We start from the raw sequence: 15,352 nt of genomic DNA, 5'->3' as shown, positions 1-15,352 counted from the left end.
TCAACAGAAATTGGTAATTTTCTACACAACTGCGACATGAAAGAATTCATTTATTGGGAGTCATTGTTTAATTTCCTCATTTTCACATTACATTTCTTAATATTGTTAATCACCATTACTCTTTATGTTGCAATCTGAACATAATTACACCATTGATCAGTTCACACGCACACTGAAGGCTACATGAAATATATTACAGCCACATGACTGATATTTACACATTTACAGCGGATGCGGATTGAAGTGCTTCAGTGTATAATTTTATCTCTCAAGCTCACTAAAATTCCACAACGCGAGCACACATGCAGACATGCACTGGTATAAATCATCACACTGAAATGACTGATGTTGTAGAAAAAAAAAAGAAAAAAAAAAAGTCTCAAATAAACCCTGATTCACCGTCTTTTACTTTCTTCGGCTTCACTGGACAATCAGGAGCTATCAGGAAATGAGAATGTCATGGAAATCTATACATTTTCTAATAATGCAGTTGTAAAGTATTTACATAGTAAACCGTGTTTGAATTTAAACATTTATCATGAACTTACAATGAAATGATATATAAAAGTCATGGAAATTTATTTGGAAAGAAAACAGGAATTGGACATTGGGTTCCCTACACAATCTCATTACTTGTATTATTGGACCCATCCATGCAGGTGGTTTTTCTGACGTTCTGAAAGGTTCATCTGTCTCTCAGCTGTCTGACGCCCTCTACTGGACAAACACATGAAGCGGTTCTTGAATGAGATGGAATTAATACAGTTCTTCAAGTTTTCCAGGCCGGTTTTGTGGACTTTCTTTGCCATGTTTTTAAGAGTTAGAACCTGTTTCTTGTTTAGCCCATTACTCAATGTGGGTTAGGCACTGGGCTCTTTGTTTTTGGATACGCCACTGGCACATAGTTTTTTTTATTTTATAATATAAACTTGGATTGACCGCCATCTTTTACAAAAGCAAAATCTGTCCTGATTTACCTACCCTGCGACACCGGAACAACGCTCTCACTGTAGGTTAAGTTTCTCGTCACAAAGCCGCAGCCACACACTCACTTGCCGTTTTTCTGCGCCACAACTTTAATAGCCGAATTCAAGTTAGCGGTAGTGGTGGAATCGGAGTCTTTGTCTTTGAGACTATCTCCCTCATCCGTCTCCTTCTCTCGATCGCGGCTGTTCTGGTTGCTGCGCCTGATCCTCCGCGTCGTTTCCAGCGCCGTTCCCTCGAAAAGCCGCGCCATGAAGGCCAGACCCTCCCGCCGGATGTACGACTTCCCGGCGAAGGTGTAGAGGACTGGGTTTATGCAGCTGCTGACGAAAGCTACGGTGGAGGTGAGCGCTCGTAGATTCGCCCTGATTTTTTTTAGCCTGTTGGAGGCAGAATAGTTGGTTGGTGTTAACGCTTACTTGTCTATAAATATTTGAGATGCTAAGAGCATTTAAAAACGTACAAGTTTGCTTTGGATTATTGCACTGTTGTCTTGTTGGAGGTGTTTTACAGCAGAATTGTTTACGCATAACGTTACTTGTCAGATTTATTAAATAAGTTAAGTTCACTCAAACATTACTTAAAGTTGCTCACCATGTTTGCGTTTCAGAATTTGGATGTAAAGCAGCAGCCACCTGTGTGAGGAACACATGATTAGGGTGCTTTCACATTTGAGAAATGCAGTGTTTAATGGACAGACACGCACCTGCACCGTATTTATGATGTGGTACGGCAGCCAGAACAGTCCGAAGGTGATGATGATCACCAGGATGAGTTTCTCGCTGCGGATGCGTCTGCGAAAGCGCGTCTTGCGGATCCTGCGTAGGATGCACATGTAACTGCCTATGATCACGCCGTATGGCAACAAAAAGGCCAGCAACGTTTCCATGCCATACTGCATCACCTCCTACAAATGAACAACAATGGCATGAAGTAACAAAGCCGTGAACACTGTTGTAGATATTTGAATTTTGTTCTTGATCTTGTTATAGAAAATATGTCTGCCACAAGGCTTGTTGGACACATTACAAAAAGGTTTTTTTTGTTTTTTTTTTTTTTTTTTTGGCAAAAAACACTATTTGTGGCAGGAACTTCATGAAGTGTCATCATATAGAGAAGCTCTTTACAGAGAGGAAGTTTCAAATTCCCAAATAAATATGCAAATGATCTGTTAGTTGGAACAACTCAGAATTACAGCCCAGACCTCACTAGCACTGCCGTTCACCAATAATTTTCTTGCAACCTGACAAGCAGAATTTCCATTTCAGAGTCTAGATGTACAAAACCGACATACCCAGGACAGAAGCAGCCGAAGATGCTTTTCTTAGAACAGATGCTTACTTTCAATGAGCAAATGTTGCTTAAAGCTTAATTAACTCTTATGTTAAACCTAAACCATATTTTGCACATTCAAACTGTTATGCATGTTATGCAAATCAACTCACAACTCACTTTAATATAAGATTGTAACTATTAAGATGCATGATGTTTTTTTTACTTTAAAATTGCTTCTGGCTAAAATATGAATCCATAACATCTCCTCCAGTGAAAATGTCATCTCATCTGAATCAGCAGAGAAATATGCAAAAATCAAGTGATGTTTACAAGCCAAACAGTCCAAAACAAATATGTGGGTGCATTTTTGAGAAAACAACTTTTCACTGGAGGATTTATTATTATGAATTAAGGACCATATTTTGGCCAGAAGCGACAGTTAAAATGTTTCAATGATGGATTTGTTTCTTGTTTGCTTCTCAAGATGTTATTTGCTGGACTGGAGGGGATTGGATTACAGTTTTTATCAGCTGTTTGGACTCTCATTTTGACAGCACCCATTCACTGCAGAGGATCCATTGGTGAGCAAATAATGGAAGGCTAAATTTCTCCAAATCCTATGAAAAAACACATCTACTTCTTGAATGGCCTGAGAGTGATGTAATTTTTGGGTGAACTTTATGTGTTGTGTGTATTTTTCTGTCTCTTGAAGAGCTTTATTCAACTCTGTGTTTTTTTTTTTCTTCTTGGATGTGCGTGTAATGTTTTGATCTGAAATAAAGCCTTACATATTGTGGTTTTGGGTGTTGGCAGTCGCACACAAGACTCTGATTATCATTGCTGCTTATGATGGTCCTGAAAACCAAAACAGGTGTGGAGAGTCCCAGAGCAAGCAACCAGAGTCCCGCAAGCAACCGCCTGAGCATTCTGCGCTCCGTCAGTGCGCCGACACGCTTCGGCCACACTATCGCCACCAGCCTGTGTAGACTCATCAGCATGATCAGAAATACGGAAGCGTACATGTTGGCGCAGCAGAGATAGAACAGGACTTTGCACAGCATCAGGCCGAAAATCCAACTGCGCTGAGCCAAATACACCATGAAGAACGGAGTCAGCAGCATGAGGAAGCCGTCAGCGAAGGCAAGGTTTAGAATCAACAGAGTGGTGATGGAGCGACGCCGTGCTCGGGCCAAGATGCTCCAAACGATGAAGAAGTTCCCGGGAACACCGAGGAGGAACACGAGGCCGAGGATTGCCACGCCAGCAATTGCTCCGTTGCGGTTGGTCATGATGTTCGTGGTATGCTGTGTTGACATGTTCAGAGATGGGCTGGAAAGGGTGTTTGGGATGAAGGACGAACTGACATGTAGGAGAGAAGAGAAGGACAGAATCCCATTGAGGTTCATCTTGGCAATCTGAGGAGGAAAAGAACAACATTTCTTCAGTTACTTCAGTTAGCTTGTTTTAAAAAAAATGTTTTCACAGTCTGCAGTGTCACGCGATCACATGAAATCATACTATTTTGCTGCTCCAGAAACATTTCTGATGATTATCGATGTTGAGAACAGTTGTACTGCTTCACTTTTTGTGGAAACCATGATATGTATTATTTTCAGGATTTTTTGATGAACGGAAAGCTCGAAAGAACAGCATTTAATTGAAATAGAAATTGTGATATTAAAAATGTTTTTTTTTACTGTCACTTTTGACCAATATAATTCATCCTTGCTGAATAAAAGTAGTACTGAAATGTAAACAGCAACATTATATGTGTATCTTTATATAGATATGGATTTAATAACTGTGAATATGCAATATTAAAAGTATATAACTGACAAAAATGTCACTTAATGAAAGTGACTGTAAATATGGATTTAATAACTGTGAATATGCAATAATAAAACTATATAATTGACAAAAATATCACTTAATGAAGGTGACTGCAAATATACAGATTTAATAACTGTGAATATGCAATATTTAAAGTATATAATTGACAAAAAAATATCACTTAATGATGGTGACTGCAGTTTCCTGAAATGACTGACAAAATTGAGCAACACAGCTTTTGATTGTGTAACACTTTTGTTTCCAGTTAGTTCTGTTAATATATATCTAGGAAGTTACTGGAATACACTAATTTCAATAGTACATAGAGTTGTTTTTCTCATTGCACAGTGATTTGACAGGGCATCATTTTACTGATCAACTGATATTTTCAAATAAACATGCTTAATTTGATAATGGCATCTGTTCAACTGGGGTTTAATAACTCAGTAGACAAATGCACAGATGAGCAATGACATTTTCAGCAGTACTGGTAATACAGCAGTATTTGTCCATTCCCTTCTTTTCAAAGATCAAATCACAAAATTACAAACTTTGATATTAATCAAAACATGAACAGGAAAAGGCAAAAGAAACTGTAATTAATGTGCATGACATAAATGAATAATAATAAAAGTAATCATTGACTTTGAGCATAAAACGTATATACTAAAACATTAATTTTAAATACCTATATTTTAAATAGCTATTTTTTTTTTTTTAACAAGATGTAATATTGGTCTTCGTTGTACCCAGAATGTGTCTGTGAAGTTTCAGCTCTGAATACCGAACAGATAATTTATCATAACATCAGGAAAATGTAATTTTGGGGCGTGTCTAAAAGAGAGCTGTTTTGGTGTGTTTCACTTTAAATGCAAATAAGCTGCATATTCCTGGCCTATCTTCAGGGCACAACCTATATATCTCTGCTTTGCATACCTACAGCAATAAACAGTCGGTAGAAGCAACATGACTAAGACAGAGAGAACTGTTGTTCAGCCGTACGTATGGCAAGCCAAACACACCAAAAGTGGGACAAAACAGTGTGATGTTACACTCTTAAAAATAAAGGTTCTTAATTGGCATTTATGATTCCATGAAGAACCTTGAATGTCCATTGAACCTTTCAAATGCAAAAAAAAAAAAAAGGTTATTTTTAGTGGAAAAAGGAAGAAATGTTCTTCAAAATGGTTCTTTTAAGAACTGTTCACTGAAAGGTTCTTTGGGGAAGCAGAATGGTTCTTCTATGGCATCACTGCAAAAACACCCCTTTGGAGCCTTTATTTTTAAGAGAGTACAGAGCTCACAAACTAATCTTTTCAGTGTGGTTCTAAAAAACTAAGATAACAAACATGCACAAATAAAACGTTAGCTAAGCACTATAATGACTTGACATTCACAAAGCAGTCTGGAGTGAAATGATTTGCACAGATGTCAATGTTTTTAGGTAGATTTTGAGGCACATTAGGTTCAAAAATAAACATACTGCGTCTTTAGTGGCTCAAATGTTGGGAGAAAATGAAGACTCTCAGTCTTACATCCAAGATGGGGGGCGGAGTTATGATAAGGGGGGCGCGGCAAGGCTAGTGTACAGCCGATTTTTGTAGAAATCTTATTAAAAGATAAACGGCCGAAAATATCTGCCGCTCAGTCCGGCAGTATTTAGCGCACACCACTTAATGTGTGACGCTCCCGCTTAATATTCCGCTCTTTGAATGTGCGCTCCGTTGAGTTGCTCACGGCCCATATGAATGCTCCACTCGTGTGCCGCTTATGCTCAGCGGAAATACAAAGACCGCTCAAATAACGCGCCGACAGAAAATTTCTGTGTATACTTGTTCCTGTTCGCAATAGCAATGCATACTGTGCTGTAACATGCTATAGTACTGCTGCATTGGACAACGCTGGTAAAATGACGCTACCATCTCGTGACGGTATGCTCTGCTCACGTGCTCTAATAATAATAGCTTTGTAGGACTATACATTATTTTGATAATTAGTCAAAAAAAAAAAAAAAAAAAAAAAGTTATATCTGATTGTGTTTCATAGAACTGAATAAAATATATATATTTTTTATTCAGTATCATTAATATTATTGAGTTAAATTAAAAAGTTTAACAAAATGACTATATTAATTAATAAAATAATAAATAATTATTACAAAGCAGTTTCAGTTTCAGCCAAGAATTTTCGGTACATCCCTAGATTTTTATGTAAAAAGAAACATTTTCAGGGTGATACAAGATCCCACTGTGAAATTATCTTGCTTATTATACGGCTACTTGCCACATATGTAAATAATTAAACACAAAATATGAATTTCATCATATTTTATTACCTCAAGACGACTCGCAGTACCCGCTGCAGCGGTCTGTTGTCAGTTGTAGCGGTTTTTGTCGTAAAATAACAGACCACTAGATGGTGCAATTGATATCAGAAATGAGAATTGCCATTAGCCGAGTAAAATTATGAATGAATGACGCATAGTAGTTCTGCTCTAAGCATGGACAAGTTTTTGAAAAGACGTCAGTGCCAGGTAAACATAAAGTAGATGATGAATCTAATTCAAAGATCGCAACTACAACAAAGAGAAGAAAATATGAGAAAATCTGTTTAAAAAACAATGAATGCTGTTACATAGTACAAAAAAAAGTACATAGTAAAGCCTCATGCTTTCTACTCTAAAAGTGACTAGTTTCTTGTTTAGTTTTTTTCAGTAAGTTGTCACACACTGAATTTTAATTATTACGTTTCAAATAAATCCTTCTGAAGTTGTGTTTATGTTTATGTGTAAATGCGGGGGTGGGGCTTGAATTTTTTTATTCTGCAAAAGGGGGCCCCGGCAGAAAATGTTTGGGAACCACTGGCTTATAGAATCAAAATGACATGCCTAGTGAGACATGCCTAGGTTTCACGGGGAGTAAAAAATATGGAGTGGGTGGATTTTTATCATTGTAGGGTAGTTGTGTTCACACTGCCAACACGCATTTATGTCCAAACACAATGTAAAAGTGGATTTTGCATAAAAGGTGCACTTCTGACAAACCAAAATAGCAGCCGAACTTCAGTGAATGTATATCAAGAGAAAACACATTTGTTTGCATTATGTACATATTTTCAGCCTTAGGCACTCATAAAGAGAGTGTGAGCCACCGTAAATTATGTTCGTGGTCTTTAGACAGCAGCACAGGTCAGAGAGTCGTAGCCTCAGCACGTCTCAGTGGCGGCCAGCAAAAAGGCCAGCGGAAAAAATCACGTCCGCAGAGCCACTTACTGTACATTAGAGAATGCATTAGCACACGGCAGATCCTCACAGGCTCCCTGATGCATTGCAAACACGACGTTTCGCCGAAGTGGTTACACGAGTTTGTGAAACATGATCGTTATCTCCTTGTGCCAGATCCCCTCAATTCAATATGACCGCAAACCATCCGTTCAAGAGGCACCAAATCAGTACACCGAGCACAGAGCACAGAAAGAACACAGATGGCCAGAACACTGCGTCCATTAGAGGCCCTCGGGGACAGGAAAGAAAAGAGAAAATACCACAAAGAGAAAGAACACAGAATGTGAAAGTCTAGAAAATGCAGAATGAATCAGAAGAATTTACAATGAAAACTCAGCCAACTCAGACTTTATACATGGCAGGTGGCAGTGTTTGTATTTTGACGGTCCCTTTTGAACATTCTGTTGACAATAAGTAACACTGCACCCACATGTCAACTAACTCTCATTAGACGGTCTGCTTTATATCTGCTAACTCTTTATTGTGATGGTCTCCCAACAGACATTCTACTGACTATAAGTAACTTTGCAAGTACGTCAACTTTATTCTAACCCTAACCCTACCAGTCTAGTAATACTCCACTCTAGTGAGTAGAGTTAGTAGATACATAGGTGCAATGTTATTTATAGTTAACAGAATGTGTTCAAGGGACCATCAAAATAGAGTGAAACCCAACACCCACTTCTGACCACAAACCTTGCATGTTTATCACTGCAGGAAGTTCATGCAGGAAATGATTTGTGATCATTTATGCTGACTGAGGTTTTACTAGAAGGTAAACCTGCATGTTATCAATCAACATTTAAAAAGGATGTTACACAATAAAAAAATGACTATATAGCTTTCAAAAACACACTGTTATCCATTTGGTTTGGTGAAGTGGTATTATTTCAGCTGTGTGTTACTGTATAGTTTCACATAATATGTGGGAATGTTTTTGTGAATTGTTCAAAGGCAAGCATATATCCTGTGAGATATAGTTTCAGAGGGCTTACTGATCATTAAATCATGTGTGCACCTAAATAAAGCTCTCAAAAAGACTAAAAAGAAAAGAAAGAAAGAAAGAAAGAAAGAAGAACAAAAAATGTTCTAAGAAATATTTTCACATTTTTTGCGTAACATTATTAGTAACAGTAAAGTCATCAGAGTTATGCAATAACACAAAAAAGGAGTTATGGGAATGATATGATGACCTGTGCAAAAAGCACATCATAATTTTAATTAAGTTTTTTTAAATAAGTTTTTTTCAATATGCACTTCAAATCTTCCATTAATAAACATTTATTTGACTTTATGTGATATATATAGGGTTTATTTCAAAGTTTTGTCTACAAAACTGAACTGACACATCTAAAGGTCTAAAGGTCTTAAAGATCATGAGAAACAGATCCAGGTGTTTAAAGCTGTGAAACTTATCTATGGATGTCATTCACACAACCAACTGTTTATCTCTTCACCAGACCACATCAGGCATTTCCATCAATTGCTGTATCAGTACCCACTTCAAACATAAAAGTAGAGCACAAGCGTATGGGCTGATGGCCTGTATTTCCAAAGAGGTTTTTTTTTTTTTTTTTTTTTTAAGAAATAATGCTTGTATAAGCAGACTTTATTTCCTCTTGATCTTTACCCGAGTAGTTTGTCACAAGGCTGTTTGCATTTAATCATCATTCAGTGATGAGCTGTCTAGCCTAGCCATTATTGTTGCAATTGTTTTTGTGGTCAGACACAACAATAAAAGGTCAGGGAGGATCATCGAGGATAAGAGTATAAAGAGTTCAATCATCAAAGTGACACTTCACCCAAAAATGAAAGGTGTCATCAGTTACTCACTCTCATGTTGCTCTAAACCTGTAATATTTTCTAACGTGCTACACAAAAGGGGATTTGTTAAAAAATATTCATCTACACAGAAGTTTATCTGCTGTGGCCTTCAAATCTCATGTTTTTGCTTATTCAAACTTGACACATGCAGGATCCAATAATACAGTACCTTGAGTTTCAATAGTTTCAATCTTGAAAATAATTTGTGACCCTGGACCACAAAACCAGTCTTAAGTAGCATGTGTATGTTTATAGTAATAGACGAAAATACACTGAATGGGTCAAAAGTATTGATTTTTTTTTTTTTTTTTTGACAAAAATCATTAGGATAGTAAGTAAAGGTCATGTTCCATTAAGATATTTTATACATTTCCTACCTTAAATATATTAAAACTTAATTGATGATTAGTAATATCCATTTCTAAGAACTTCATTTGGACAACTTTAAAGGCAGTATTCTTAATATTTAATTTTTTTTGCACCCTCAAATTCCAGTTTTTTTTTTTTAAATAGTTGTATCTCTGCCAAATATTGTTCTATCCTGACAAACCATACAACAATGGAAATCTTTTTTTATTTTGTATGTAGCTTTCAGCTTTATGACTGGTTTTGTGGTCCGGAGTCACATACATGACTTTTAAAAGACTCAAGACTCAGAATATAGTGCACAACTCATATGTACTACTGTTTTTGCACTTTTATGATGGTTTATGGTAGTGGGTTTTAATTCTGAGGATCTTATGTTGGTCTTCATTATTTGAAACACCTGATTCAGATTCAGCTAATTAGCCAAGAGCTCCATTACCTGAACTACACCTGTCTGACCACAATTGAAAACCACTCGTTTATGGTAGTTTTTTGATTTTGCTGGAACTTGAAAGCTGCTTTTGTTGTGTGGGAACCAGCAGTTTTGATCAAGATAATGGATTTACATTGTGATCCACATGAAGACATGAAGTCATATGGGTTTGGAACAACGTGAGGGTGAGTGAGATGTTTTTAACTTTTGAATGCGCTGTTTCTTAAATGTTAGGTAGGCCTGTTGTCTCAATTCAGGAGATCCTAATGCTGCCGGTTTAACAAATCAGAAATGAGCTACTGGAATGAAATGAATCATTATCATACGAGATATAACAAAATAAGTTGTACATTATATATATATATATATATATATATATATATATGTCCTCCATAAATTTTTTGGAATTAGTAATATGCATTGCTAAGATCTTTATTTGGACAACTTTGAAGGTGATTTTCTGAATATTTAGATTTATTTTTGCACCCTCAGATTCCAGATTGTCAAAGAATTGTATTTCAGCCAAATATTTTCCTGTCCTAACAAACCCCACATTAGTGCTTATTGAAAGTTTATTTATTAAGCTTTCGGCTGATTGACCCTTGAAAAAATGGACCCTTATGACTGTTTTTGTGGTCCAGGGTCACAAATGGGAAAAGACAGTTGTGACACACTATATTTGTCTAAATTTGAATGGAAATGTAGAAAGCAAATGTGACTAACAAATAAATTAGTATACAAAATGTAAACTGTTTTTTTTATTAGTGTAAGTGTATATTAGATTTTTGTTTTTATTTTTACAGATAAATTGTAACACTGTTTGTTACAACACTTTTCAGAGAAAACATCAATATTGCAAAACCACAGGTACCAAATCATTTATTTACATAAATACATACAATTTTGTGAGAAAATGGGACAAAAGCCAAGATTTCTCGAACAAGTTTTTCCACATAAAACCTGCTTCCTGATAGCGAGACCAGACATGAACACTGCTGGTGTAAATATTCTCCAGAAATCTTTCACAATTCTTTCCTTATTCCACCAAAACCCAACTCGTACAAAACCGGGATCAGACGAAAGAAAGGTGGGCTGATAACGAGATTTGCTAAAGTAAAGTTCAGCACGCTTGGATTGAATTTCCAACATTCCCGTTTCAATGTGGCCAGTCTTTGGACTGTGTGCAGTGTTTGTCTAGCGTACGTCTAGGAGACTCGACATAGTCTGAGACGAATCCATTCACACCCACTAACAAAGACAAACACACCTTCTGTGAGAACACAATAGAGTAATGAACACTTGACTACACATGTGTGCAGCTGCACACACCTGATTATGAATCATTTCCCAGCACATTATACACAAACAAACATGCGCTTTTGTGGCTTTGTGTAAAATCGTGTTCTATTACGGCTTTTACAGGAATAAATCCAGTGTATTCCTTGTTTCCTTCTGACCACATCTAATCTCCACACAGTTCATTTAGCAGATATTGTATCATACAGCACTGGCCTGAAACTGAGGCAGCGAGTCTTAACACGCTTGACACAGATGACAATATTGTAATGACGTGCACAGAAAAAAAAAAAAGGAAAATATATGTGAGGTGATGTGCACTGACATGAGTGGATGCCCAGACACACTGTTCCTGGATTGCTGATAGTGATCTTACTAAATAAACGGCAGTGACAACTACAGCCCAAATATAGCATGGGTTGCATAATGTGGCATAGTGGTAAACAAATATAACTGTAGCATGCTGCAGTGATAGTCATATCATGATTACCATATTCATGTACTATGGTATTTGTAGGTTATGTCACATGTCCAAAACAGTACCTTTTTTATTTTATTTTATTATTTTATTATTATTATTATTATTATTATTATTTGGTAATATTATGCATACATGCATATTTTATCATAAAATTCACATTAGACTGCATATCTGGATTGCAAGTACTAAGATGTCCTTGTTACAGTGTAATTATACATATAAGTACTGAGGAATACTAATTAACTATGTAGTTAATATATGGTTAGGGTTTGGTTTAGGGTTACTGGCATGCAATTATGCATAATTAATTGTTATTGGGGCAGTTTCCCGGACAGGGTTTAAATTAAGCCAAGAGCAGGCTTAATCTAGAATAGTTAATCATGGTTTTAAAAAAGGCTTTCTGAAACACAGATCAAGTACAGATTATTAACTCCTGGACTGGATGGCATCGTGAAGCACCTTTAGTTTTCAGAGTGTGTGCATTTCCTAAGCCGGTCCTAAGCAGGAGCTAGTTGATTAGAGCCAGCACATGACTGGCTAAAGACCATCTTAAACCATGCTTCAAAACATAACGAACATATACTGTTTTTTTTTTAAACAGGGCTGAACCCTGTAGAAAATGAGTGGGGTGAACTGAAGAGAAGAAGCACCAACATGGAGCTCTGAAGTGAATCTGTATGAAGGAATGAACTCTGATCTCCTAACATGCGGTCTTCGAAGTTATCAGGCATTATAGAAGAGACTCGGAGCTGTTAAATTGGCAAATGGAGGTCACAAAAAGTATTGAATAAAAGGGTGCCATTAATTTTGTCGATGTGTATTTGTCACACCCCTGGACTATTTGTATTGTTTTTTCCCTCATGTGGCCATATATGGTGTTCCTGTTCCTGTCCGTGTTATTGTCATTATGAGTTAATCACCTGCACCTTTCTATCATTAGTTCACCTTTATAAGTTGTATTCAGTTTGATATCAATGAATACGTGTGTTCCAGCCTTCCTTTTGTGGACTTACCTGTGTGGATTTACGTGTGGATTATATTAAAGACTTCTCATTGCATTTCATCTCCGTGTTGCACCTTTCATCTCACACGTTGTGACAGAATTAGAGAAAAAACATTTATTTTAAAATAAGATTTCCCGTCTAATGTAGCGCCGTTGCGCTCTGGGTGTCCCGAGTCCAAGTCCTGGCTCATGGACCTTTCCCGATCCCACCTCCCTCTCTTTCTCCCACTTCGCTTCCTGTCAGTGCTATACTGTCCTATCAAAATAAAAGGCAAAAATAAATCTTAAAAAAAGTGATTTCCCTTCCATTTTACTTTTATGAAAAGTTTTTTTTTTTTTTTTTTTTTTTTTTTGTTTTTTTTTACATGAATACAAGTATCACAATGGTTAACAGTGCAGATTTATTTTCACAGGCTTCTTTGTTCATATTTACCAGGGTGCCAATAATTTTGATGTATAAAGACAGGAAACACAAAGTTAATCTGAAGTTAAACCTGCGTCCTGGTTTAATTTAAACCTCAATTTAGTCTTGAAATATCTCTATTCTTCATTCAGGAAATCACCCTAAAAAATTCCGGACTAGACTAAGTCTAAGACTTTTTACCCACTTTACTTGTATTATGCTGTTATTATTATTATTATTCATTACACTTAATTATTACTGTTTGTTTAAAGTGCCGCATTGCTTTTTAATATTGACATGTCATTGCACTTAATTATTACTGTTTGTTTAAAACGCAGCATTGCTTTTTAATGACATCATTAAACATGCTTATAGGGTTTTTATTGCAGCATATGGGGAGTGTAAATGTATTTACATTGGAAACATAATCAAGCCTTAAACTGCAGTTGAGCTGCTCACTGGTTCGATAGGTCAAGGTTTCTTAACTCTGGTCCTTTGGGTTCACTGAGTTTAGCTCCAAACCTAAACAAGCTCACCTGCCTGTAATTTTCTAGTAATCCTGAAAATCTTGATTGGCTTGTTCATGTGGGTTTGATTAGAGTTGAAGCTAATGTATGTAGGTAGGATCAGAGTTGAGAAAACATGTGCACTCTTAAAAATAAATATTACAAAAGGGGTTTTCACAGTGGTGTCATAGAAAGAACCGTTTGTGGCTTCTTGAAAGAAGTTTCCTTTCAGTCAACCTTTTCTAAAAGAACCATTATTTCTGAGTGTGAGGAAGATTTTAAAATCTGAATAACCCTTTTCACTTAAAATAAAGTTTTGTGCAACGGAGCAAAACTTCTATAGTTCTATAGGTGATAAATGGAACCATAGATTCCAATAAAAAAAAAAAAAAAATTACTTTTAAAAGATGGTCACTGGCTTGCTTTTGCTGGTCCAAGATGCACTAATAGCTTGGGAAGCTGGGAAAAATTGCACATCCTAGTTTTTTATCCCTGTGTTTGTTTCCATATGAAAGTCAACCAGCATTACCTCACTTACATTCTTCTATAAAACATTTCTTAAACAACACCTTATGAAGTTGCACTTTAATAAAGTTCACTACAGCTATGAGTCATCTGCTACTATGAATCATTTCTATAAGTCATATGGTAGATGGTGCAACATCATACTCATAGCTTCAATTCCCAGAGAGCACAAACTTGTAAATTGTATTCATTCAATGATTTTGATAAATCATCTGTTAAATGCATAAATGTAAACTTTGTATTGTATACATAAACAACACAGATATGGTAGCTTATTCATGTTACAAGCATGTCTTCATTTCCCTTTCACAGTAATCACACAGTGATAATAATTAACTGTGATCTACTGACTGAAGTCTCAGTTAAGATCAGAAAGTAAGAAATGATTCTTACCTTACCCTACAAGTGAAAGCAAAGTTTATACGTTTCCTTCTCTTTCTTTCTTTTTTAGTTCCTTCACGGGTAATTCAGTTCCCTGGTGCTCACTGCGGTCGTCTTTCGTTCCTTTCTATGTTCCACATATTTCTGTGGCTCTTTCTACATTCTGTGCAGCCTCATGTCTCGGCGTGTTATCAGTCTTGCTCTCTCTCTCTTCCTCTCTCTCTCAGACTGCTTTAGAGGTGGAGTTTCCCTTTTCTGTCTTTAACTTCGTCGTATCTTATCATTTGATCATCTGTCCTAATGGATTTCGAAATATACAGCCGTCAGTGACACACCTCCCTTAAAGACATGGTACGCGCACACGCCTTGGAGCAGTTTGGTCAAGCCACCGCTCCTGGTAGTAATTTCTGAATCAGCATCCTGCTTTCATACAGGTGCTTGTACAAACGTGTGTTAGCACACACAAATTCACATGTGTATTTAAGTACACAATATCATGCCACTGAATTCTGTTGTGTATATTTATATATTTATATCTATAAAACTACTTTCACAGGAAGTCGATTGGCTGAGAGGTGTTTACACTGCTTGAACTGCTTTGTTTACGCATTCCAAATACCTTTTCTGCTATGTTGTTTTCGTTCACACTTGACAACTGGCCACAAGAATTTTGAAGTCTTTGAATCATTCACTCAACCGAACCAATTCCTTCAAACACTAGGGACTGGACAATCAGTGAGTTGATGTCAGTCATGGTTGGTT

The 15,352-nt window shown here is 36.6% G+C and overlaps 1 protein-coding gene across 3 annotated transcripts; it reads right to left on the bottom strand.

Annotated features, from left to right (window-relative positions):
• Positions 1-27: 27 nt before the first annotated feature.
• Positions 28-14,835, bottom strand: ltb4r2a (leukotriene B4 receptor 2a). Of its 3 annotated transcripts, none has more exons than XM_051113662.1 (5): positions 14,603-14,835; positions 3,048-3,698; positions 1,691-1,891; positions 1,579-1,619; positions 28-1,364 (listed from the first exon to the last, which is right to left on the bottom strand). In XM_051113662.1, the coding sequence occupies exons 2-5, from the start codon at positions 3,663-3,665 to the stop codon at positions 1,049-1,051; spliced, it is 1,176 nt and encodes a 391-aa protein (XP_050969619.1). In that variant the 5' UTR covers positions 3,666-3,698; positions 14,603-14,835; the 3' UTR covers positions 28-1,048. The 3 variants fall into 3 exon arrangements, with proteins under 3 accessions (XP_050969619.1, XP_050969618.1, XP_050969617.1); XM_051113661.1 differs by having other exon boundaries at positions 3,048-3,674; positions 14,608-14,835; XM_051113660.1 differs by having other exon boundaries at positions 30-1,364; positions 3,048-3,674.
• Between the last annotated feature and the right edge of the window lie 517 nt (positions 14,836-15,352).

The sequence above is a fragment of the Labeo rohita genome, chromosome 7, assembly GCF_022985175.1.
Source record: "Labeo rohita strain BAU-BD-2019 chromosome 7, IGBB_LRoh.1.0, whole genome shotgun sequence".
Taxonomy (NCBI): Eukaryota; Metazoa; Chordata; class Actinopteri; order Cypriniformes; family Cyprinidae; genus Labeo; species Labeo rohita.
The sequence above is the reverse complement of the archived record's forward strand: the minus strand, read 5'-3'. Positions and strand labels throughout refer to the sequence as shown.

Coding starts and splice junctions, on each gene's coding strand:
- ltb4r2a (XM_051113662.1), bottom strand. CDS start 3,665: ATGAACCTCAATGGGATTCTGTCCTTCTCTTCTCTCCTACATGTCAGT. Junction 1,892..3,047: donor AACACCCAAAACCACAATAT/GTAAGGCTTTAT, acceptor GTTCATTTGTAG/GAGGTGATGCAGTATGGCAT. Junction 1,365..1,578: donor AATTCTGAAACGCAAACATG/GTGAGCAACTTT, acceptor TGCCTCCAACAG/GCTAAAAAAAATCAGGGCGA.